Raw genomic sequence first — 22,025 nt, 5'->3', positions numbered from 1 at the left:
AATCTGGGAGATCAAGTCTCCAATGCGGCACTGGAGTAAAAAAGGCAGTACATAGAAAGACAGAAGCCCTCCAGCAGGACCAGCACTCTAACCAGTCTAATCTTCTGCAACTTGGCCCATTCTTCAGTGTATCCAGTAGTTACTAAAATATTTTCATCATATAATAATAAAAGTTCCCCAAGATTTACAAAAAACTAAACTAGCAAAGTAAAGGTACAAGCTAAACTATAACAAAAGCCTAATCTTCATCATCTAGGATTAACAACAGCTTTTCAGGTTTCCACTCATTTTGGCCAGTGAACTCAAAGATCACTTAGTAGTGAGAAACTTTAGGGTTAGTTGGAACACAAAGGCAGAACATTTCAAATTTCCTGACCTTTCCCCACCAACCATCTTTGCCAGCACCCTTGTTTTTCATAATGCAACTTGGAGTTGTAGCAGTAGAATTAGCTTCTTCCTTTAATCTTTGGTTTTCAATCTTTAATTTCTCAGCTTCAAAACAAACTTCCAAAGCCATTTCTCTTTTCTTATCTTTCACATCATCTTTTCTCCTCACTAACTTCTCGTAATACTCCTTGTTTCTCTTCTCTAACCCATACAGTTGGCCTTGAAGATCTTCAATTTTACGACTCAACATGCAAACCCTGTGATCTTCTCTCATTTTCAACACACATCTCGCTAATTCAGTAGCTTTACGCTTCATGAAAGCTGATTCTGAAGCCAGCCCTTTGTTCTCTTCCATCAAATTTGTCATCTTATAACTCAACCTCGCATTCTCATTCAAAAGTATTAACCTTTCTGATTCCAAAACTTCCACCAAACTCTTTTGCAACTCCATTTTCCTTGCAGACTCATTGCATTGTCGATCAAGTAAGCCCATTTCTTGGACAAGGATTTCGTAGTCGACAGTCTTCATTATAAGTTGAGCCACGAGATTATCAGTAGATTGAGATGAGTTCCGAATTTCAATGCTTGCTGATGATGTTGAGGGCATGGCTTGGTACGAGAGTGAACTCTCAGCGTCGGATTCAGTAACATCCCCCTCGTCCTCAACATCAGAATGAACAGTTATAACTGGAGCTGTCTGGTGTTGTTGAGTAGGATTTTTGCTTAAAACTTGAACATACCTGTCAGCCAAAGAAAGATAGCCGTTGTAGAGATCTTGAAGTAGGTTTAACAATTGAGGACGTTTACGATAATAGTTCTCAGCTCGATTAGCAAATGAGTCAATGTCTTCTTCTCGAGTGAGTGTTACTGACAGTGTTTTCATCTTCTCATCCAAATCTAACAACAGAATTACCAAAATCCCAACTGTTAATTACTTCATTCACAGGATTTTGATGATAGTGGGACCCAATTAGATTCGATTTGCTACACGTTGCCAACATGTGAGCCATGTTTAATCAATGGTGGGTCTAATATAACATCGCTAATACGTTCGGTCGACATGGATTAGACTATAGCCACTAAACGATTCAGTACAGAAATAATGCAGATGTTTATCAAAGAAAATTGTTGTCTGCTAAGAAATCTAGCAATATACTATGGAAGGAAGACAAAAACTAGACATGGCCTAGTTAGTAAAGTTTACATACATATTCAGTCCCCACCATTTCTAAGAAGCACCGAATCCACCGACTTGAAGGAGTTGATTAACATTACGGAGGAAATGGAACTTAACTGTGTCTAAAGCATAATTAGAGGAACTGTCAGATTTATCTGAGTTTGTAACCATGGTTTTAGTGTTAGTAGGTAAAAGATCCATGGCATGCCATTAACCAAGTGGTATGTTAACTAAAAATCATACCATTAATCGTTTAAGATTGTATAAATTTCTCAAAACTGCCAAAACTGTTTCTCCGAATCTTTCTTCACCAGTGGGAAAACTTAATCAACAACTTAAAACACTCTATCCTAGTCAATCAAAACCCATGAAAATCATTTGATCAAAAAATAATCTAATCATTTAGTATCAAGAGTAACAAGAAATAGCTAGCGACTAGTAGTAGTGTTCAAGGGAGGAGAGTTGAGTAGTAGTTACCAGCAAGGATGTTTTGAAGCCAAGAAGGTTGCTTCTTGGTGTTGTTAGCAGTGAAGTTTCTACTATATGACGACTGAGTAAGTGAGGAGCCACCGCCACCACTATCATTACAAACACTACCACCACCATCTCCATCAGCACTCTCTCCTCCCATCATCAGCTGCTTCATCTTCTCTTCCGCCTCTCTTGCTTCTAGCTAGATCACTAGTTGAGAGAAAAATAATGAAACATTTTAACTCAAGGACGTTAAGGAACATATATTATTATAAAAACAAAGGGACCCACATATTGTAAATGAGACGTCACTTCTTTTCTTATTTACTCGATTTCTTCATTAAATAATGGTACAAATATTTGTGGTTCTGCAACTTATAGACAGTATAGGCGAAGAAGAACAGAAGTTAAAAAACATTAAATGAATGATAAAATTCCGGTCCCACTACCTACTGTTAGACCTCCATTTACGTATTTACCCCTACGGTTACACAGCTGGCGTTATGTCATTGGTTGTAGCAACAATGAATCACGTGATATGAGGAAACAATAAAAATTACATTTACCCTTAACATTGATGAGTTCCCATCCTTCTACGTACAATTAAATTCCCGCCAAATTAAAATTAATACCAGTGGGTTCCACGGAGTAAATGTTCATAGAGATTTGTGCCGACGCATATCACGGAAAATTGTGGGGAAAGAACGAACCTAGCATGTGCAATGGTTCATAGATTCTGATAAGAATCAGTTCGTTTAGGGTTCACATTGTTGAGTCATACATCAGACTGATACAATTTTTCTTACCCTATAAGATTCTCTATTGATAACTCGGTAAAACAGACATTATTTTGACATCTAAATTGACAAAAATTTCTAATGAATCCGATAATTTCAACTGAAACACACGAAAAGTTCGAGATTTAGTACCTTTATACATATGAAAATCTCAATGATGTCAAAGAAAATCTTAACATTTTTTTACCTTGTGTCACGTCACACTATAAAGTCTATCTATCTAGTAGCTAGAATTATTTTACAAGCAAAGTAGAAAATGTTGGGCGAAATTGACCCCCGTTATGATGGTGCTAACATAGGTCAACAACACTTGCTCTTTCATTCAGACGTGTCGTGAAAAAAACAGTTAAACTGGACCAGGTATCATAAATGAGCATGGTTTTGACGGTTAGGACCACCGCACCAAACATTTAAATGAAACTGTAAAAAAGAAAATTCTCTAGATTGCAGGTCCAACAAAAGGCACACATAAGGGTAATGTTGTCAAAACAACAGGAGAAAGTAAGTGTTTGAAAATTGAAAACTAACGAAACACTCCCATAAAGGAAGCTTCCTATAATCATCACTTAGTATCAGGATTAGTCATTAGTGTTCATCTTAAACTTAAAGAACACTTCTGAATTCCGAGTAGCATGGAGAAATGCGTCATCCGGTGAACACAGACAGTGCTCTCATAGAACGGGTATACGGACTGAAATTAAAGCAGAAAAATAGAAAGAGAAATTACCTCAACAAATAGGAAGAGAGGAATGCTGAGTGTATCCAGGACAATTTGACTGTGAAAGCTCGTAAAGAAACGTTTGCAGAGGAATTTTTGAACAGCGAAACTCATCTCTCAGAACTCAGAAGGAAGGTTTCAGACTAGAGAAAGAGAGTTTTGAAGAGAGAAAAAGACTTTTAGAGCTGAGCCAGTTAGGTACATCGTTTGGATGGATACATACATGCACAAGAGACTAAATAAGGGTTGAAAAGAAGAGTACCTTGACGAATTACGAATTGACACGTGTGTTCTATACGCCATTGTGAATTCAAATTTCTTCTGTAGTGCTTTGGTGCGTTTCTCTAGATACGGCGATGTTTGCTTTGATTTGACCTCTCAGTGCAGTCTGTGAAGGAGACAATGATATTCTTAAAGTAATTTCAAATTCATCCTCCACTTATAGTTTCAATTTTACGTCCCTAGTTGTTTGCTTTTCTTTCTTTTACTGGAAAATAGAAATAATATACTAGCTAGTTACTGTCAAACCAATGGAAAAAATCGATCGAGGTCTCTTTTTTTTTTTTGGGTATCTGGGTTTCAACTTGATCCTCACATAATGCGTTCTTGGAGTCTAACCACAATGCGTTCTTATGCTAATTTTTTGGAGTCTAACTTACTGAATACGCCCTAAGTTAAGCGACCAGGCATTGAAAGAAGCTGTAATTTGGGCTAAGTAGGAATACTAGATGAGATTTGCTTCATTTGGAAAATGTTACCCCTGGCCCTGATATTTAGGAACTGGCAAGAGAAGATTTCTCTGATATATCTGTTTAAGTCATCTAATAAGATCCCTTTTGCATAAAAAAAAATAATAATAAGAAAAAAAAAAAACATTTATTACCAGTAACTAAGTAAAGATGTAAAGAAAAAACTACGAAACAACCGTATTGATAATGGATTCAATTTGGAGAGACTAGAATAACTCTAGCAGAGCAAAAAAATCAAACTTTTTACAACAATTTTAGCCTATCTGTATTATTAATGCAAGAATAATAAGCTTAACCAAGACCCGTCCCAGCTTCTTTACGTGGTGCATCAGCCTTAACACGAGGAGGCCTAATGATACGATCAATGAGTCCATATTCCAAAGCCTCTTGTGAGTTGAACCGTTTCATTCTGCTAAGATCCTTGTGAATCTGATGCAAACCAACAATAATATTTAACGTCAAATTACCATTTCTATGTGAAAAATGCTACAAAGCTATTCCTATTTTGAATACTGCATTTTCACAACTATATTGACAATAAATAATTCTTGGATCATACATCGTTTACAATTGCATGCCTAATGAAGCTACACTCTTTACAGAGAGAATAATAGATCTTTTACAGGAATACCTAGTTCAGAACAATATCAAGCCTGAAATAGGAATTGTTAGTTTCTATTGCAGATTCTTCAAAAAAAACCAATTACACATTCAAGCAAAAATGAAGCATGCAATATTAATTATACAAATGGTTAGGAACACGTCAACTCTCATGCTTTTGAAAGGTCAAAAAGTGTAGTTTGCGAACATGCCATCAATCTAATTCATCCATCACAACATGATAAGTACAGTTACAAGAAAAATATACCTTTTCAGCAGGCTGCCCTGTCTTGATAGACAATTCATCAAAAAGGTAGTCTCTGATTCTCAAAAGCTCATTTGCTTCATTTTTAATATCATCGGCCTGACAGAAGAAATTAAGATTTCATTATGCAAAAATGCTGCAGAGAATAAAAAAACAAGATCCACGAGTATTCTAGTTTCTTGGAAAGACGACTTGATTTCCAGAGTTTGACAGGCTTTAAGCAAACAATAATCTAAAAAACAAACCTGGCCACGAGCAGCCCCAGCAGGAGATTGCAGGGCGATTCTAGAGAGAGGCATAGCAAAGCGACTACCCTGCGAGATATGCAGAAATGATACTGATAAGTATTATTGACAAAAAGCATGTAGATTATGCTTGGGTGTGGAACAACTGGAAATATGCCGGATTATATGGAATATTTAGAGTACAAGTGCATAAATATATAAACTTGAAGAGGTCAACTTTTTGGCAGCAAATATCTGATAAATGGGGAACCTGAAGGCGTGGAAATCTTTGATGATAAGTTTAGCGGCTTACTCTGAAATCTGACGTAAAATAAACCTATATAGATGAATTACAACAGGCCTAGATTGATCAAGGGCCTTTTTAATTATTTGGAATAAGAAAAGAGACAATGCACCATTTGATCAATTTCAGACCCATAATATTAATAACCAAAGAAAGTAAAGGGTATTGAAAGGATGCATAAAGTTTGTGACAATCACAAACCTTATCTCCAGCTGCAAGAAGAAATCCTGAAAGGTTATATGCGTAGCCTACACAGTGAGTACCAACAGGACTCTTTAAGCTCTGCATCGTGTCATATACAGCCATGCATGGAGTAAGCTGCAGTAACAAGAATTTTCATCAGAGAGAAACAGAATAAAATAGGGATGATAGAAAGATTCAACTTGAACAGGTACTCACATCACCACCTGGACCATTGATATATAGATAGAGCATTTTAGAAGAATCCAAACTATCTAGGTACAGCATTGTTGCCAGTATTTGGTTACTAAGCTCCTCATCTATCTCTTGTCCAATAAAAATAACACGTTCCCTGTACTGCAAATCAAGTATGATACATGAGTGATATTTAAGATAGTTACACACTCAATATAGAGGTTTGTGACAGCAGAAACACATGATCCGTGAAGGGAAGAACAATGAAGGATAGCGCATCTACTTAACTTAACTAAGAATACAACCAAAAGCAAAATGTTAACTAAGGTTCTGTAAACCACCCCCTTGAGTACCTTAACCGATGCATATAGTATGTTCAAGATCCCCATCAAGGTAAATCCTATACTAGAGCTGCTTATTTATCGGGTTCACAGATTGCATCTCATCTACTAATGCATACTAAATCATGTGCTGGAACTACAGTTTGTAAGAGATCATGTAGTTTTATTTCTAAGAAAAACATTTGGAATTTACCTTGCACTGCACCATAATACTTGTTACCAGTACATTTTATAACTTTCTCTTCTGTCTAAAGCAAATCTTATCGTTAAAAATACTTGGAAGGTTTGTAACTTACAAGAGCATTCCATAAATCGACCCACTGCCATGTTCCTTCACCAGGAGTTCTGTAGGGCACTCTTGGTGTGCCAATGGGCATCATTCCAATACGTGCACGAGTTGGTTTGCCACGAGTCCTGAAATCTAACAACAGCATGAGATGAAACTTATCAAGGAGATAATAACTCATAATGAAGGCTATCAGTTTGAACGAGAGAATGATAAGCCATAAATATCAGACCAACGATTCCTAACAACCAGGATACGTTCATCTTCTGAAAGAATCAGAACTATAAACTTATGCAAGAACTGGATATGTATAATCATATTCTTGGTTTACACTTTTAGGTACCCACATAGAGAAACACCTCAAAGCATAAGAAAAAAAGAAGAGGTCCTGCTACAGTGAACCGCACAACTATCAATTGGTCAAATGATTGGGCTTTACTGAAGCAGAAAAAAAAAATAAGGAAGTGCAAAAACACCAAACAATGATTACAGGGCAAGAAAAATTAAAGCTCAATCTCCGCCACAATGTCCTAAACTTTAGGGGAAACAAATAGATAGAACCAAAGAGGTTTTTCGCGACACAACAACATAGCTCTTTCCATTTGTCTTAAACTATTTTTAGCTTTAAGAAAAAAGATAACTTAAGTTTCATTTTCACAACATAGCACTGTATCAGGAAGCTAAAAGATAACATTTTATCCGCACTCTTATTTCATTTGCATTTCAAATGTTGGGTATATTTTAACAAAGATACAAAATCGAAACTCAATCTCTAATGTCTTTATGTTATTACTCAACCGATAATCAAGAAGAATCTAGGGTTTCTAGTGAACATTTTCAAACACTAAAAACATATGCAAATTTGCTTGGGTTTACCTGGACTGTATACTCTTATAAACTTTATCATGGAATTCAGCTGTCAAATTAGGTTTCTTAGATCCAAAAACACCTGCAAAATTTAAAAATCACCCAAAACATAAATAATCATAAGCAAAAGAGATGAGAAAATAGAACAAAAGTTAGGGTTCAGAAAATTACTGTCTGAATGGAATTTCAACCCTGAAAATACTTTAAGAGAAGGTTGTGGAACAGCCATAACTCCATTATGTGATTGTAAACATGAACCCTGAATCGAGTTCAGCATCGTCGCCATGTCTATCAAAAAAAATAATCTTCAGGTGAATAAAATAAAATACCTCGTTTCTAGGGATAGACCATATATAACAAAAAGTGTTTATCACTAATATGTGTTCCATGTATTCGACAAGTCTTTGTGAACCACGTGGAGATTTATCAACCGATAGATTAGCTTGGCGATATAAATAAAATTACACTGTAATTTTTTGTTTAGAACTCTTTTGAACAATTAACGGTAATGTTGTTGAATTCTTTCACAAAGTTTTTGAGACCAAACCAAAAAACGTTACCTTTCTTAGATCAGAAATGGCTAACAATGAAACACATTAAGCAAATTCAATCACACTTAATCATATCTGGAACACTAACAAACCCATCTGTTACTGGACAAGTTATAGCCTTTTGTGCTATTTCTAACAATGGTGATCTTGATTATGCTCAACATATCTTTAATTATCTGCCTTATCGTTCTGCATTCATTTGGAATACCATGATAAGAGCTTATAGTGAAAAAAACAAACCCATTAAAGCTATGTCTATGTATAGGCAAATGCTTGATTTTGGTCTTTCACCCAATAATTATACGTTCTCTTTTGTTATAAAAGCTTGTACTGAATTAAATGATGGTTTCTGTGGTTGTCAAGTTCATTCGCAGATTATTAGACTTGGTTGGGAATGTTATGATTTTGTACAGAATGGGTTGATTCATATGTATGTGAATTGTGATTCTGTTGATTATGCGCGGAAACTGTTCGATGTCAGTTTGTATAGAGATGTGATTTCGTGGACTGCCATGGTTAATGGGTATGTGAAGACAGGAGAGTTGGAAACTGCAAGGAAACTGTTTGATGAAATGCCTGAAAGAAATGCTGTTTCTTGGAGCGCTATTATCACAGGTTATGTACAAAAGGGATTGTTTAAAGAGGGTTTGGAGCTTTTTAATGAGATGCAGTTACAGGGCTTCAAGCCGAATTATGCTGGCATTGTTGGAGCTCTTACTGCTTGTGGATCTCTTGGTGCTCTTGACCAAGGGAGATGGATTCACGCTTATGTTGATAGAAACGGATTGGAATTGAATAGGATCTTGGGTACTTCTCTAATAGACATGTATGCCAAATGTGGGTGTATCGAAACTGCCCAACATGTATTTAGTCAGATGCCTGACAGAGATGTATTTGCTTTTACTTCTATGATTTCTGGTTTATCAAATCATGATAAGAGTGGAGATGCAATTGAGTTGTTTCTTAAGATGCGTGACGAAGGAGTTCAGCCAAATGAGGTGACATTTATTTGTGTTTTAAGTGCATGTAGTCGAATGGGGCTGGTGGAAGAAGGTTTGGATTTCTTTAAAAGCATGAATGGAGTTTATGGGGTTGAACCGGGGGTTGAGCATTATGGATGTATGGTGGATCTTTTAGGGCGAGCAGGAAGGCTTGATGACGCAAAGAAATTGGTGAGTGAGATGCCAATGAAACCTGATTCTTATGTTCTGGGTGCATTGCTCAATGCTTGTAGGATGCATGGAGAAGTCGAGTTGGGTAAAGAAACAGTTGAGAATTTGGCAAAGCTGAGTCTCGATCATGGTGGGGTCCATGTTCTTCTTTCTAACATATATGCATCAGTTAATCAATGGGAAGATGTTGCCAAGGTGAGAATGGAAATGGAAAACAAAAATGTGAAGAAGGTGCCAGGTGGTAGTTCAATTGAACTAAATGGTGTAGTTTGTGAATTTGTTGCAGGAGATAGGTCTCATCATCGCATGGGAGATATCAGTTTCATATTGCTTTTGATCAATAATCAGTTGAAGTCTTTGCGTTTTCATGATGAATTAGTCTTCGAGTGAATCTCACTGTATCAGGGCTCCCGTTTATCACTGGGGCTATTTGCACGGCTTTGTACATTTGTGGGGTGCAATGTCAAGCTTTCTGACAATGCAATCAGATGTTCGGTAGGGTGAAGAAACCATTGAGAACTTGCTGAATCGAAGTCTCAACTACAATACCATCTCGTAGATCTTGAATTACATGGAAGATCCTTCATGGTAAGCACACACTGATATTTTAATTCTTAAGGTCACTAACTTATAGCGAGTCTGATTGGTCTTTATGTCCTTACCCTCAAGCAAAATATTTGATTGCTGTATTATTTATATATATATGGATTCATTAGGAAGAAGCTGGGGTGTGTATTCACTATATCTCTTCAGATTTTTTCTATCTGCATGGGCCTAAAAAGCTTGCATTCAGATGTAAACTCCAACATTGGCGGGGAGTTATTTCATTTCTCCGGAGCACTTTGACATTGTAGGAATCAATTAGTGGGGCTCGTTATTATCTGATTACATTGGACATAATTTAAGTGATTGTTCTTTGTTTTCTGGGAATAAAAGGCAATGCTGGAGAGGCCTCGGAATAAAAGATGATCTGGCAGCACCCTCAACTCATTGGGTGGTGAATGTTAGAATGGATGGCTGTTCTTTCAAGAATCCTAAATTAGCTGGCTGTGGGGTGTTTCTTCTAGATTATTCAGCGTTTGTAGGCGTGCACCATGCATTTGCCACTCATGCTGTAATTGCTACGTAAATGATGGCCGAATGAGTGGCTGCAATTAATGCTATTGGCTTTAGTGTGACTTTACTTTGGTGGTAAGTAGTCAAGACTTGTATGATGGAAGAGTTCTTTGTATTATTTATCGACCATCCATCCAATTTAAGTGTTCTGGCTTTCTGAGGAAGGGTAATGGCTGTGCGGACATTATGACTAAGCATGGTGCCACCTCAGCCAGTTCTAATAGGGGAATCATCCACCATCAATTTTGCTTCAATTATTGGGTGCAGAGTCTGCAGACCCTAGTGGTCTAACTCGTTATCTCCAGTCTGCTCATTCACGTAATTTGTGGGTGTCAACCACGAACCTACTTTTTGGACAAATTTCTTTTGATTTTTTCTAAACTGGGGAAGTGTATGATCCGACACTAAAAAAATCTCACCAATTTTTTACCACAACTTTATGTCTCCGTTTATGACAACAATTTTGACCCTATTTGTTTCTGTACTAATGTCTGCATCGTTTTTACCTCATTTGCTCATCTATAAAAGTCGGAACAATTCTAGTTTCTCCTTGCACCAAAGTTGGCTATTATCCTATATATGCTCTTTTCTCGATCTTCTTGATTCTTGCAATGCGCTTTGTGTGTTTGCACTTATTTTCTTTTTGCTGCCAAGTTCTTTGAGTGCGTAATCTGTGATGTGTTGTTATTTATCTTGGACACAAGTACTTTGTTGGGTCTTTAACACCACGAGTTTGAGGCGTGATCGAGCAATATTTGTGTCAAGGACATCTTGTAGAACAAGTGGCTCTCTCCATTTCTAATGTTTCATTTTCACTAGTTCTAATTCATTCTTCTTTTGATGTACCTTATTGCGACGGTTATTACACTAGGAAGAGTATCAACACTACATGTTTGGCCTGATGATTATGCAAATCTTATGTTGGTTCTATAATAGAAAAGCAGGTACATAGAGGCACACTATGTTGCGCTAAGAGAAGCCACTATTAGATGGATTATGACCCCTGCAAGATGAAACTAGGATGCAGAGTACCTTCAGCTTGTCCTTGAGAAACTGAAATCTTGGACTATGAAAAGACTTGGTGAATATATCAGCCACTTGGTCACAGTAGAAATGTAAGAGGCATAGATGGACTTACTTCCCTTGCACCAATTCCCTTATAAAGTGAAAGTCAATAGCCAAGTGTTTCACCCTACTGAAACACGTGATTTGAAACCAAAAACAGGGAACTAAACTACAAGAAAGATGTGCAAATCCTTCAAAAGCTAAGATGCAGATTATGCCACATCCCTGTATTCAGCTTCTGTAGATGATCTTGCAACAGTTGGCTGCTTTTTGGCTGACAAGGAGATGAGATTGGAGCCAAAGAAAATACAATAACAACCAGTAAACCTTTTGTCATCAGGAGAACCAACCCAATCTGCATATCTGCATCCTTGAAGAGCTGCTGCTATTCCCTTTAGAAAGTATAAACCATGATCAATCTTAATATCCTTTTGGCAGCAACAAGTTGAGTTGTAGTAGAACAATGCATGAATTACAAACTTGCTGCACAGCAATACTAATTTCAGGCCTTGTCCAAGCGAGATTTTGAAGAACACCAACAAAGGACCTGTACACGGTAGGATTTGTTGGGGGATCACCATCAGAAAAACCAAGACCTAGGAATCGGAGAAGAGTCGTTTCTCATCATTCTTTTCTTTTGCATCTGAAATTGAGAAAAGGAGGCGCTGTTCTGTGTCAATAGAGATGCAGAAATTCAGAGAACAGGGAAGGAAGGTTGATGATGGCTGCGATGAACTCCGGAGAATTTATTATGTAGAATGAACTCTACAATGGTGTTCATTTTGAATATGAACTCCAGAAATTCAAAGAGGGCAGGCTTTGAGCCTTTTGTAAATCAACATAGCTTTTCTATCTCAACTAAATAGTGATAGAAATTACTACAGGTTCTCTTAGTAAAAGGGCGTTTGTATATTTTTTTGGGTCAGCAGCCTATTTGCGGCTGTCATCTTAGTTTTGTTTTTCTAATGAACACAAATTTACACCTACAATTTCTAATGAACGCACAATTGACATGGTCTCAATATTTATGGTGATAACCTGAATCACCATTATATAATACATAGCATGAAAAACTCATTTTCTACCCCCTTCCCACCCCAATCAGTGACCATAGTTATGATGCAGATGCACCCATAAGACTTGGAACTAGTTCCACTTGATCAGTAGGTTATAGCTATGCATGTTTGGTTTCTGATCCTCCTATGAGAAGTCAACAGTGCTTTCTTGTTCTTCTTCTTGTTATGGTGGTTGCTACTTGAATTTCATCTCTCAGTTCGTAGGGGAAAGGACATAAACTTGTGCGTATCTTTGAGTTCTCAGTAGCTGCACCCTATTCCGCCTCTGTATCAGTCTCCCCATCACCATCCATTTCAACTTCTGCTTCAGATTGGCCTGCTTCCTGACCTAATTCTGCAGGACTTTGCTTGGAATTATCTTCAGGAGTCTGTGCACCACTTTGGGAGGCACCAACAGCATCAGCATCCATTGGTACACCAGAGTCCTCAAGTTCACCACCAATTCCACCACCATCCATCTCTGCTGCAGGGTTTGTGAACTTCGCCCAATCAACAAAAACAAACAAAAGTATGAGATGCTGACACAAATCTGGCAGCACATAAAACCAAATTTATTGTGTTTTACAAAACTATGAGCTAGAGAGAAGTTTCTGAGCCTTCAGAAAGTACAACTTTCCATGCTGTCTGGGGAGGGCGATGCAATACAACAACCCAGATATTAGTATGTTAGATACTTACACAGAGAGGCAATGTTCGTTTTTTTGCAAATTTTCTTAAAATAAAACATGCTTCTTGTATTTAACCATGTAGTTACATTTACTATATGCATAGACTATTTCTATTTCAATTGTTTACCTGACTGTCCTCCTGTGGTGGTGTAGTATCTTTAGCTTCTTCCTTTTTAGCTCGTTTAGACCTCTCGGCGGGCTTACTTTGATACTTTGAACGCATTTCTAAAGGTAAAAGGTCTGGAGGTACAACTCCTTCTATGCCGAAGTCATTAAACTGCAATACAACTAGTTAGTAACTCCAACAAACATGTTCTATATCATTACAAGCACAATACTGACAACTGTCATAAATCATACCCGAGAAAAGCCTTCCAAGTCTTGTCGAGCTGAAAATCGAAGTCCTTTCCAGCAATAAACCTGCAATTTAAATGGAATGAAACATAATCAGCAACAATAATGGAGGAAACTGTAATGCATGTTAACCATAATAAAAATTGAGATATGGATATGCCATTTTCTTTACAAGCTGTTCAAAAAACACTTTCTTTTTCTTTCTTTCTTAGTCATCGTTACAAAATAAACCAGATCCAACAGAAAAAAATCGCTTCAGATAATTCCAGGCTTAGATAGAAGCATTTTTTGATGTTTTCATCACTTCATAGGGTAGAAGCATAGAGGTTGTTCACACTTCACAAATAGTTTTCATTAACCAAATAAAAGTTTTTGACATCCATCAAACTCACCCGGTTATTTTTATGGTGATATTCAGCTTCTATTCCAGCCTTTGGATCCATCTACAATTTTCAGAAAAATATTTTTTTAAGATAATTGGCAATGTGAAGAACAAGTTCCCCTGAAAGATGCATGCATCTAACCTCTGGTATAGTAAAGAAAACAATGAAAGGGTACTTTACTCAGATAAGAAATTATATATGTTACATCAACTCTTGAAAATGCTTACATCCTCGGCCAAGGGTTTCCAGTACTCCATGATAGAAGGGGTTTTTATACGATTAGGATCATCCAGAGCATTCTAAACTTGCATCAAAACCAAAGAATTGTGAGAAAATAATATATAAGGCAGTATATTAGTAGGTATGAATCCAAACAAACATACAGAACCGAAAACCTTCATGCATATGTGTGATAGTAAAAACATATGAGAACACGGAAAGTAGTGAAGGAAAGGATCATAAGCCCACCATTTCAAAGTGATTCCACAACTACTAAATAATCTACCAAAACTGTAATCACTCCATGGTGTTCCCACCAATTCAAGGCCATGTCCTTGTTACAAGGATGAGAGAGCTGGATTTCTTTCCACTTAAAGAAAATATTGTAAAATAAAATAGTCTCATTTTACTATGTGCCGACAATTTTTCTAAGTTACAAATTCACAAAAATCTCACTCAGAGAATTAGAAGATTATTCAAACAAAAAATACTAGTCAAACATAGAACCACTATCATGAAATAAGTATTAGATTAAACTTAACATTTTCCACTCATCAGCCAGAATGACATGGCAACTATTCACAATTAACAAGAAACCAATCATTAATTCCCTCCTGAAGATAATTTCCCAACAGATTTTCAGCTAGGTATGAAAAAACATCATAATTCTTCTATACTGACTATGAGAAAGTCGTAAAAACTATGCAACTTTGAATCATGTTGATTTGAAAGAAACAGATAAAAGAGGTAGGTATCCCATGGATGATTCCCATCAATGCTGCAGTTTCAGGCTTGCAAAATAATTTGATGGTATCAGACATATTATCAGTACTCTAATTAAAAAAAGATATAAAAAGGGATCACATACAGGATTTTTATCTGCCCACATCCACAGCTGATGGAGTTCTTTATTTCCCATTAATATCTTTCTCCTGTACAAAAGCAGGATCTACAATTCAGAAAGTAAATCTAACTGATACACTGTCAAGTCATGATCTTAGACTTTCAGCTTCATAAAAAAAAAAAAAAAAGAAGACGAAGAACCATATATAATAAGCAATAATTTGGGTGGACCATGAGGTTTGTACTTGGAAAAATAGTAAGGGTTATTTCTATCACAACAAACTGCAAAGAAATAAATCTTAACCCTAACGAGAACTGGGTACTACGTGATCCACACCTATAAAGGCTCTTCCAATACAGTGATTGACATGACAGTAAAATGGTAGTCAAAATTACTATCCTTCCCCAAAACAGATACATAAACTGTCAAGAGGGACAGGTGTCAAGCCTTTAATAGCACACTCTAGTACATCACAAACAAAAGTAGCGCTGAAGCTTATAAGTTATAACTTATCTCCTCAAAAGACTATATGGCCAGTATAGGTTGTCAAGCATACCCATTAGTTCCTATCAACGGAGATATAACTTTCGTTAATATCAAAATATAGGATGTACGGCTATCAATCCAGAAGAAAAAAATGATACATGAAAAGGACTACTTCGTGCAACCAGTTCATGCAAATATACATGGCCCACATGCAGACTGAAAAAGAAGAAGACACACTTATGCCAACTCCTGAAGGAAATAAATCCAGTGATTTAAGTTAAATTACAAACGTTACATATAATGAGTGCGAAGAGGTAATTACACATGAACAAGAGCAACAAGCGGACATACCGTTTTTTAACTTGGCCGGGTTTTATCTCTGTAGGTGGCTTTTCAAATGGTGGACAACCATCACGTTTCCACCAAACCTAAAAGTATAAATACGTATAATCAACAGAAATTAAAAATAAATAATAAGAAGAAGAATAGATAAAGAAGGAGAAGAAAAAGAATTTGAAAAAAAAAATCTTAACAGACAGAGGGTGAATCAAATAAAACAGAGGCGAAAAATAGTACTCCCTCCGTTTCAAAATAATAGGCTTGTTTGTGTGTAAATTTATACACAAACTATTATTTCGAAACGGAGGGAGTAGTAATAAAAAGACAGCTTGTTTACCCAATTCTTCTCTCGCTCCAATATACGCTCAATATTCCGAAGAAATCCCTTTCCTTTAGGTGGAATCATTTCAAGAAGCTTCTTTACACGCTCCTCGCAAGACCTAATTTCCTCTTTCTGGGATCACATGCACATTAAATATAATATAAAAGGGTATCGGTATCTGGTCAAACATCAAAATATGTGTCATAATGCCAACGTAAATTATCTCATTAACTGGAAAGATAAGGAAATAAAAATGCATACTGAAAACAAATAAGAAGATTACTACTGACCATGCTTTCAGAAGGCCCATCTTTATCATTCTTACCAGGGGCCTACAGCAAGCAAAAGAAAAGTCAGGAAAATAAAATAACTATTCCATAAATCGAAAAAGTCATGCAATTAAAGTCATACTCAAGACACTCTCGTAAATCTCTAAACTAAGTCAATAATGAGTCTAAGATTGGTTATGTTTTTTTCTTGTAGAAACTGTAAAGTAAGGGCACCAAGGTCATTTAAGGCCCATTGTCCATTTTAGGCTAAAAACAGCAGATAAGGTATCTCCGACATATCCGGTCATGAGTCATCTGCTAAGTGAGAATACTTTTTTGCGTATACACATCATCAAGGCAGCCAACAAACATTTAGAATTTAGGACAGCTTCTAACTCTACTATAATGAGAAAGAATATACAGATGACAGTCGGACACAATTAGCCGCATACCTTCAGGTAATCAAATAGTATAAGGCACTGAACGAGAACATGGCGACGAAAACTTGGATCTTTCAGCTGCCAGTGGAAACAATGGCAACAAATGAAGATAATAAAAATCAAATTACAAATCTAATATGGAAACTAATTTGGTATTCCACCAACGTCACACCGATTTCAAGTTTTTATTCGCATACCTCTAACCCCATCAATTTACTGCTTGTCAGATACTTTATGCTGAAAGCTGCTGCATCTTCTTCATCAAGATTGTTTGCATTTCCATCATCGTCAGTCAGTGGTTGCGCATCAAAAGTATCCAAGACAACCTAAATTTTATCATCAAAAGGTAAAGAAATTGTAAGTGAAACCTGGTAAGATGCAGTAGTACTACTGAAGACATCTAGCAAATCAAAAACTGAGAAATAAAGAAAAGTTTGCTAAGGAGACATAAATATACCGTTAAATTTGCTGAAAATTTATGCCACTTTACAGGAGCTACCATTGAGGAGGCAGGGTTGCAGAAATGCTCCTGAAACCAGAGTAGATGAATGCATCAGAAAGCGGGTGAAATAATATATTTTAAGAAGACACATAAAAAGCTAGGTTGTTACACGTATGCATGGTAAAGTCCTGCGGGTGTCTAATCTTGATAGGAGACCAAAACACATGTTGATGTGGACTGTCAAGCCTAGGGACAGCTAAACTACTCCTTCCTTTTTTTCAGTATAGGTGAATGCATTTATTCTAGAAAATCGTAGTCTAACCACGATTATAAAAATCAGACAAGGCATACACCTTTAGGCGAGGCAGATAAACCCATGCCTCTATAAGGCATGAGCCTTTTAACACAAAATTAGTCACCAAAGAGTGCACCTCGCGAGGCGTTTTTCTGAACAAGTCCAAAAAAACTCGCTATAAGGCTTTTTTTTTTTTTGGAGATTCAACACTTAAGGTGCCAAAACTCCAACTCTATAGTTCTTTCCTTGCTGCCAATATACAAAGAAAAAAGAAGTGAAGATGAAGCAAGACAGAGAGCTAGAGAAAATTTCGCCACCGGGTAAGATAAGCTTTATAATTCGAGGCGGAAAAGGCGCACGCCTCGAGGAATTGCCTAGCGGTCCTAGCCTGTTTTACTACACGTAGAGGAGTTCCCTTACATGAAACTTCTACGTCAGTACACTAATCTCCTCTTAAAAAAGAACCATTTTGTACATGGATAACTGAAATAAAAAGTATGATTATCATAGGAAGAGAAACAGGTAATATACCTGCAAACTCCAGAATGTCTTGTAGAAGTTGAAATCAATAGAAACACCTGGAAACAATAGAGGTTAGAACAAAAATTTAGGAAGAAAACTGATGCACCCCTACTAAAACATTATACTACTAAGAGAAAGTAGGTTAAATGTTAACAGATCTAGAATATTACCCTTAGGAGCATCCTTTTCATATTTTGTTTCGTTGGAAGTATTGAAAACTCCCTTTATATTGACAGCTGTGAGCATTAACAACAGAAGAAAATTCATTATTCTTGGAATTAACACAGATGTAAAAGAAGGATGGTAAATGAAATTGAGCGGATTTACCTGAACGTTCTGACAGTGGGAAGAAATGTGCCAAAAACATAAGAATTCGTCCACAAAAAACCACATCATTTGCCTACAATATAGGTCAACAGAGCAAGATACTGTAAAGAAAGTGAATATTCAAATTGTAAACGACGCAAGTTTCTTATTGACGGCCACACTTGGGTATGATTATCATAGCTGTCAGCATGATACTCTACTTGAAGTTTCAAATTGTAAATGACGCAAGTTTCTTATTTTTGGCCACGCAAGTTTTTTTTTGTTTTGTTTTTGAATTCATACTGAACCTGACTAACAATGCAAAATAGCACAAAACATAATATGCTTACAGGCTTAATATCACATTTGACCTGTTTCTTACACCTATGGGAAACATGTTCTTTCATTCTCCTTACAGAAACAAATTTTACCAAATCCAATCAAATGGCTATTATGCTCTTTTTAAGAGCTATTTGCTCTTCACAGATATGTTTTGAAGTAACCAAATTGGTATCATGAAGTGATGATTCTAGCAAAATAAAACAATTTATATTAATCTCTTCAACCTCTACTATTTCTTTAATAATCTTTGTAATGTAACTTGTTAGATTGGTATCAACATTGCACTAATTCACAATTATCACCTTTGACAGACGGCGAAGAAGCTGATTGCATGTCCTCAACATCACAAGCTTTCCTCGTCCAAAAAGTTCTTGCTGCATGTATTGCACCAACACTGTTAACTATATACAAATAATAGGTCAACAATAGCTCTATATACTAATCAACAATTACATACCTTCCCCAATATATCTTGTTTACTTTCTATATAACCGAAGACTTCTTTGCAGTCTCTCATAGTAGACATTTCTGTCAAATCTTCCAACAACTGGAATATCATACCACCTTCAACGTGTCCTTTTTCACAAAGATAGAGCACAATATCTAAAATAGAAGAAAAAAATGGAGATCAAGATCCAAATACCGAGGAATATATTTCATGGTATATATGGATACAGATAAATTTTAGACAGAAATTCTTCAGAACCTGAACCTTCACATTAAACTGAACCATAAATTTCTAAATCAATTACTTTAAATAAGTAAAAAAAATCATAGAAAAGTATCCTCGAGGAAGATCAATGTAGCAAAGTAGAAACTTCACCTAATAACGATGCCTTAACTATTTATTAGTTTTCCAGACAGTTGAAATAGACAGCTATAGACTACATAGTTTACTATTCCTCCATGTAAAAACATTGTAAAAATCTGAAGTTAATTCATTATCATTCCCCACGTCACGCTTCATGATATGCAAAGGTGATATATCCACATTCACTTACTCTCAGACTAAAAATCTGGACCACCATACTTACCAAGAAGACGTGGTATTTGGCCCTGGGTACTTTCCTCGTCATCAATAGACTGCCCAAACTGCATGATCTCTTCTCCAGACTGAACTGCTGATGACTGTGGAATAAAACAATTTCAACACAATTAAAATGCATAAAAATCAGTAGATGCTTGAAGCACAATATAACATTAAAAGAGAGAGAGATAATCCTAAAGTCCTTGTGATTTATAAAAACAAGAAATATATGAATCTCATATTATAAACATTAAAAACAATATCATTTACATAATATAAATATATTAATTCGAATGCAAGGGTCTGTGCATGCCTAATGGAAATATTAGCTATTTTCCAACTAAAAATTTGAACCAAACATGAAGCATCGAAATCTCTCATAATCTTACGTGTTTCAAGTTTTTTTCTTTCTCTGTTTGCATGGGTCTAACACTGTAGCTTATTTGCCTATAGTTACCAATTTCTTTGATATATTAGATCCTTCAAACAAGCAAAAAAGCCTTCCCAAAATTTGTGCTCTTAAGGTACATTTTTAACATAAAAATCTCTCAAAAGTTTCAATCCATGGTTTCAAATTCCAAATTCTAAGTACTGTTGGAGAGACTATTCAATAACATAAACTTGTACCAAAACAAAAAAAATCCCTATCGACTAACAAGAGATTTAAATTCTCCAGAAATCTTTAAAAATCCAAGCTAACCCCCCGCAGGTAAAGTCCATTTTATTCAACATTCGGGTGCAGCATCGATAGAGATAGTTTTACAGCTTCAATGATACTGTGTAACTATTTAAATCTTCCTTGAACTCATATATGAGTGGTAAGTCCCGGTTCAGTAACAGAAAAAGATTCAAATCTAACTATAGAATTTTACACAAAAATACTACATTCTACCAAATTACTTTGATGTAAAACATGTAAGGACCCAGGAACAAACAGATAATTCATAGTAACTTACCACCAATTCTTGAAGCAATGTTCGAAGGGCGTTCTCCAATGACTGATTCTCATCTTGGACTAAAACAGTTTGCCTCTGTCAATGGAATACAATATCACCTAATTAGGTCAAAATCCAACTAAATAAACAATAGCTAAAAACATCTTCATTATGAATGCATATACCTGAGGTTTTATAGCCTCTTGCACTGTCTCAAGTGCAAAATCTGCAGGTGGCCCAGATTTCAATATAGCACTTCTGAATATTTCCTGAGAAATTGAGGTGTTGAATGATTATATAAAAAAAAAAGACAACAAATTTATAAGCGAAAGAAGCATTGGAAGTCAATAGTAATAGTTCAGTTTAATTAACTCATTCATACACAGAGTAAATGGAAAATCAGCAAAACCTAGAAGCTAAATCTAGGAATTGTTTCGTATAGAAAGAGAGTGAACGAATGCTTACGAGGACTCGGTCTCTCTCGGCGTGGCAAGATATGGGAGTAGGAACTCGGTCTTGTTGGTGTTGGTGAAGAAGAATTCGAATCCCTGAAGTTGATTCCGCCATTGGAGAGAGAAGTTCAGAACTCTTATTTCTGATTTCTGAAAAGATGACCGTTCCGGTACTCTAATAGAGGCATAGCCGTCGGTCTCTTCAAAAATCTATTTCGTCTAAAAGTAAAAGGTTCCGGGTAGACTCAAAAGACTTGGTTCCGGTTTATGCTTTAGCTGGATTAAGCTGAACTGTCGGCTGTCGCACCTCCTCCACCACTTACCAAAATCTACCACCACAACACTACCTCAAGGCTCAAACACCGCCATAGTCAGTGCGGCGACATGATGGCGCAACACTGCAGTCAGTGGCCTAGTAGATGGAGCTATATTGGTCGACGATGAAGCGTCATAATAGCTAAGATAAGAAAGGCTACTTGATACATGCAACATTATGCGGTAGTGTTGCATATTTGTATATAATCTAGAGTTATCTCAGCTCAAGAAAGGATTAGGGATGCAATGCCAGACATGGAATGACTTAGGCATTGGCTCAAGCATTGGCCAAGGCTTGGATAATGCATATGTAACAGAAACGTTGCCAAACGCGACATCGTTGTTTATTGCTCGGCAAAAAGAATTGCAAGTGATGCACTTAACCATGTGGACAATGCTTCAAGGAACGTAGGAAGCGGGTGCCTCATTTGTAGGGATTGTGGCGGTGTTTGTAACTATCCAATGAAATTTGTCCGCAAAAGTCATTAATAGATATGACTTTACTGAGCTCTATGGTGAAACTC

General features: G+C 36.5%; 4 protein-coding genes across 6 annotated transcripts; 1 reads left to right on the top strand and 3 right to left on the bottom strand.

Moving 5' to 3' along the window:
• Nucleotides 1–52: 52 nt before the first annotated feature.
• On the bottom strand, nucleotides 53–3,738 carry LOC113303284 (kinase-interacting family protein-like). The gene is made up of 3 exons (XM_026552308.1): nucleotides 3,560–3,738; nucleotides 2,042–2,245; nucleotides 53–1,284 (listed from the first exon to the last, which is right to left on the bottom strand). The coding sequence occupies exons 2-3, from the start codon at nucleotides 2,208–2,210 to the stop codon at nucleotides 314–316; spliced, it is 1,140 nt and encodes a 379-aa protein (XP_026408093.1). The 5' UTR covers nucleotides 2,211–2,245; nucleotides 3,560–3,738; the 3' UTR covers nucleotides 53–313.
• A 671-nt stretch (nucleotides 3,739–4,409) lies between these two features.
• Nucleotides 4,410–7,884, bottom strand: LOC113303279 (ATP-dependent Clp protease proteolytic subunit-related protein 2, chloroplastic-like). Its single transcript, XM_026552305.1, has 8 exons — nucleotides 7,733–7,884; nucleotides 7,571–7,643; nucleotides 6,705–6,822; nucleotides 6,092–6,229; nucleotides 5,894–6,010; nucleotides 5,410–5,478; nucleotides 5,168–5,263; nucleotides 4,410–4,728 (listed from the first exon to the last, which is right to left on the bottom strand). The coding sequence occupies exons 1-8, from the start codon at nucleotides 7,845–7,847 to the stop codon at nucleotides 4,591–4,593; spliced, it is 864 nt and encodes a 287-aa protein (XP_026408090.1). The 5' UTR covers nucleotides 7,848–7,884; the 3' UTR covers nucleotides 4,410–4,590.
• Nucleotides 7,885–8,069: 185 nt separating this feature from the next.
• LOC113303964 (pentatricopeptide repeat-containing protein At5g48910-like) lies at nucleotides 8,070–10,926 on the top strand. Of its 3 annotated transcripts, none has more exons than XM_026553055.1 (2): nucleotides 8,070–9,872; nucleotides 10,221–10,926. In XM_026553055.1, the coding sequence occupies exon 1, from the start codon at nucleotides 8,070–8,072 to the stop codon at nucleotides 9,672–9,674; it is 1,605 nt and encodes a 534-aa protein (XP_026408840.1). In that variant the 3' UTR covers nucleotides 9,675–9,872; nucleotides 10,221–10,926. The 3 variants fall into 3 exon arrangements, with proteins under 3 accessions (XP_026408840.1, XP_026408839.1, XP_026408841.1); XM_026553054.1 differs by having other exon boundaries at nucleotides 10,001–10,926; XM_026553056.1 differs by having other exon boundaries at nucleotides 8,071–9,479; nucleotides 9,571–10,926.
• A 1,402-nt stretch (nucleotides 10,927–12,328) lies between these two features.
• On the bottom strand, nucleotides 12,329–21,399 carry LOC113303278 (THO complex subunit 1-like). Its single transcript, XM_026552304.1, has 21 exons — nucleotides 21,200–21,399; nucleotides 20,920–21,003; nucleotides 20,756–20,830; nucleotides 19,807–19,900; nucleotides 19,230–19,375; nucleotides 19,075–19,146; nucleotides 18,452–18,524; nucleotides 18,295–18,360; nucleotides 18,134–18,180; nucleotides 17,323–17,394; nucleotides 17,063–17,191; nucleotides 16,878–16,943; nucleotides 16,447–16,488; nucleotides 16,172–16,288; nucleotides 15,847–15,923; nucleotides 15,034–15,097; nucleotides 14,174–14,245; nucleotides 13,956–14,006; nucleotides 13,570–13,629; nucleotides 13,337–13,486; nucleotides 12,329–13,020 (listed from the first exon to the last, which is right to left on the bottom strand). Exons 1-21 carry the CDS (start codon nucleotides 21,299–21,301, stop codon nucleotides 12,796–12,798), a joined length of 1,884 nt encoding a protein of 627 aa, XP_026408089.1. The 5' UTR covers nucleotides 21,302–21,399; the 3' UTR covers nucleotides 12,329–12,795.
• Between the last annotated feature and the right edge of the window lie 626 nt (nucleotides 21,400–22,025).

The sequence above is a fragment of the Papaver somniferum genome, chromosome 8 (genome assembly GCF_003573695.1).
Source record: "Papaver somniferum cultivar HN1 chromosome 8, ASM357369v1, whole genome shotgun sequence".
In the NCBI taxonomy this organism is placed as follows: Eukaryota; Viridiplantae; Streptophyta; class Magnoliopsida; order Ranunculales; family Papaveraceae; genus Papaver; species Papaver somniferum.
Note: the sequence above shows the minus strand (reverse complement) of the source record. Positions and strands in the feature narration are given on the sequence as shown.

Bases quoted from the DNA above. Each gene is read 5' to 3' on its own strand.
- LOC113303278 (XM_026552304.1), bottom strand. From the start codon at position 21,301: ATGGCGGAATCAACTTCAGGGATTCGAATTCTTCTTCACCAACACCAA. The intron at 19,901-20,755 runs GTAAGTTACTAT...TTTATTCCACAG, and splicing joins CATTGCTTCAAGAATTGGTG to TCATCAGCAGTTCAGTCTGG. The intron at 18,525-19,074 runs GTGATAATTGTG...CCTATATTGTAG, and splicing joins TTCTTCGCCGTCTGTCAAAG to GCAAATGATGTGGTTTTTTG.
- LOC113303964 (XM_026553055.1), top strand. From the start codon at position 8,070: ATGTTGTTGAATTCTTTCACAAAGTTTTTGAGACCAAACCAAAAAACG.
- LOC113303284 (XM_026552308.1), bottom strand. From the start codon at position 2,210: ATGAAGCAGCTGATGATGGGAGGAGAGAGTGCTGATGGAGATGGTGGT. The intron at 1,285-2,041 runs GTAACTACTACT...TTCTGTTGTTAG, and splicing joins GCTTCAAAACATCCTTGCTG to ATTTGGATGAGAAGATGAAA.
- LOC113303279 (XM_026552305.1), bottom strand. From the start codon at position 7,847: ATGGCGACGATGCTGAACTCGATTCAGGGTTCATGTTTACAATCACAT. The intron at 7,644-7,732 runs GTAATTTTCTGA...TAAATTTTGCAG, and splicing joins GTTGAAATTCCATTCAGACA to GTGTTTTTGGATCTAAGAAA. The intron at 5,264-5,409 runs GTTTGTTTTTTA...TTCTTCTGTCAG, and splicing joins CTGGGGCTGCTCGTGGCCAG to GCCGATGATATTAAAAATGA.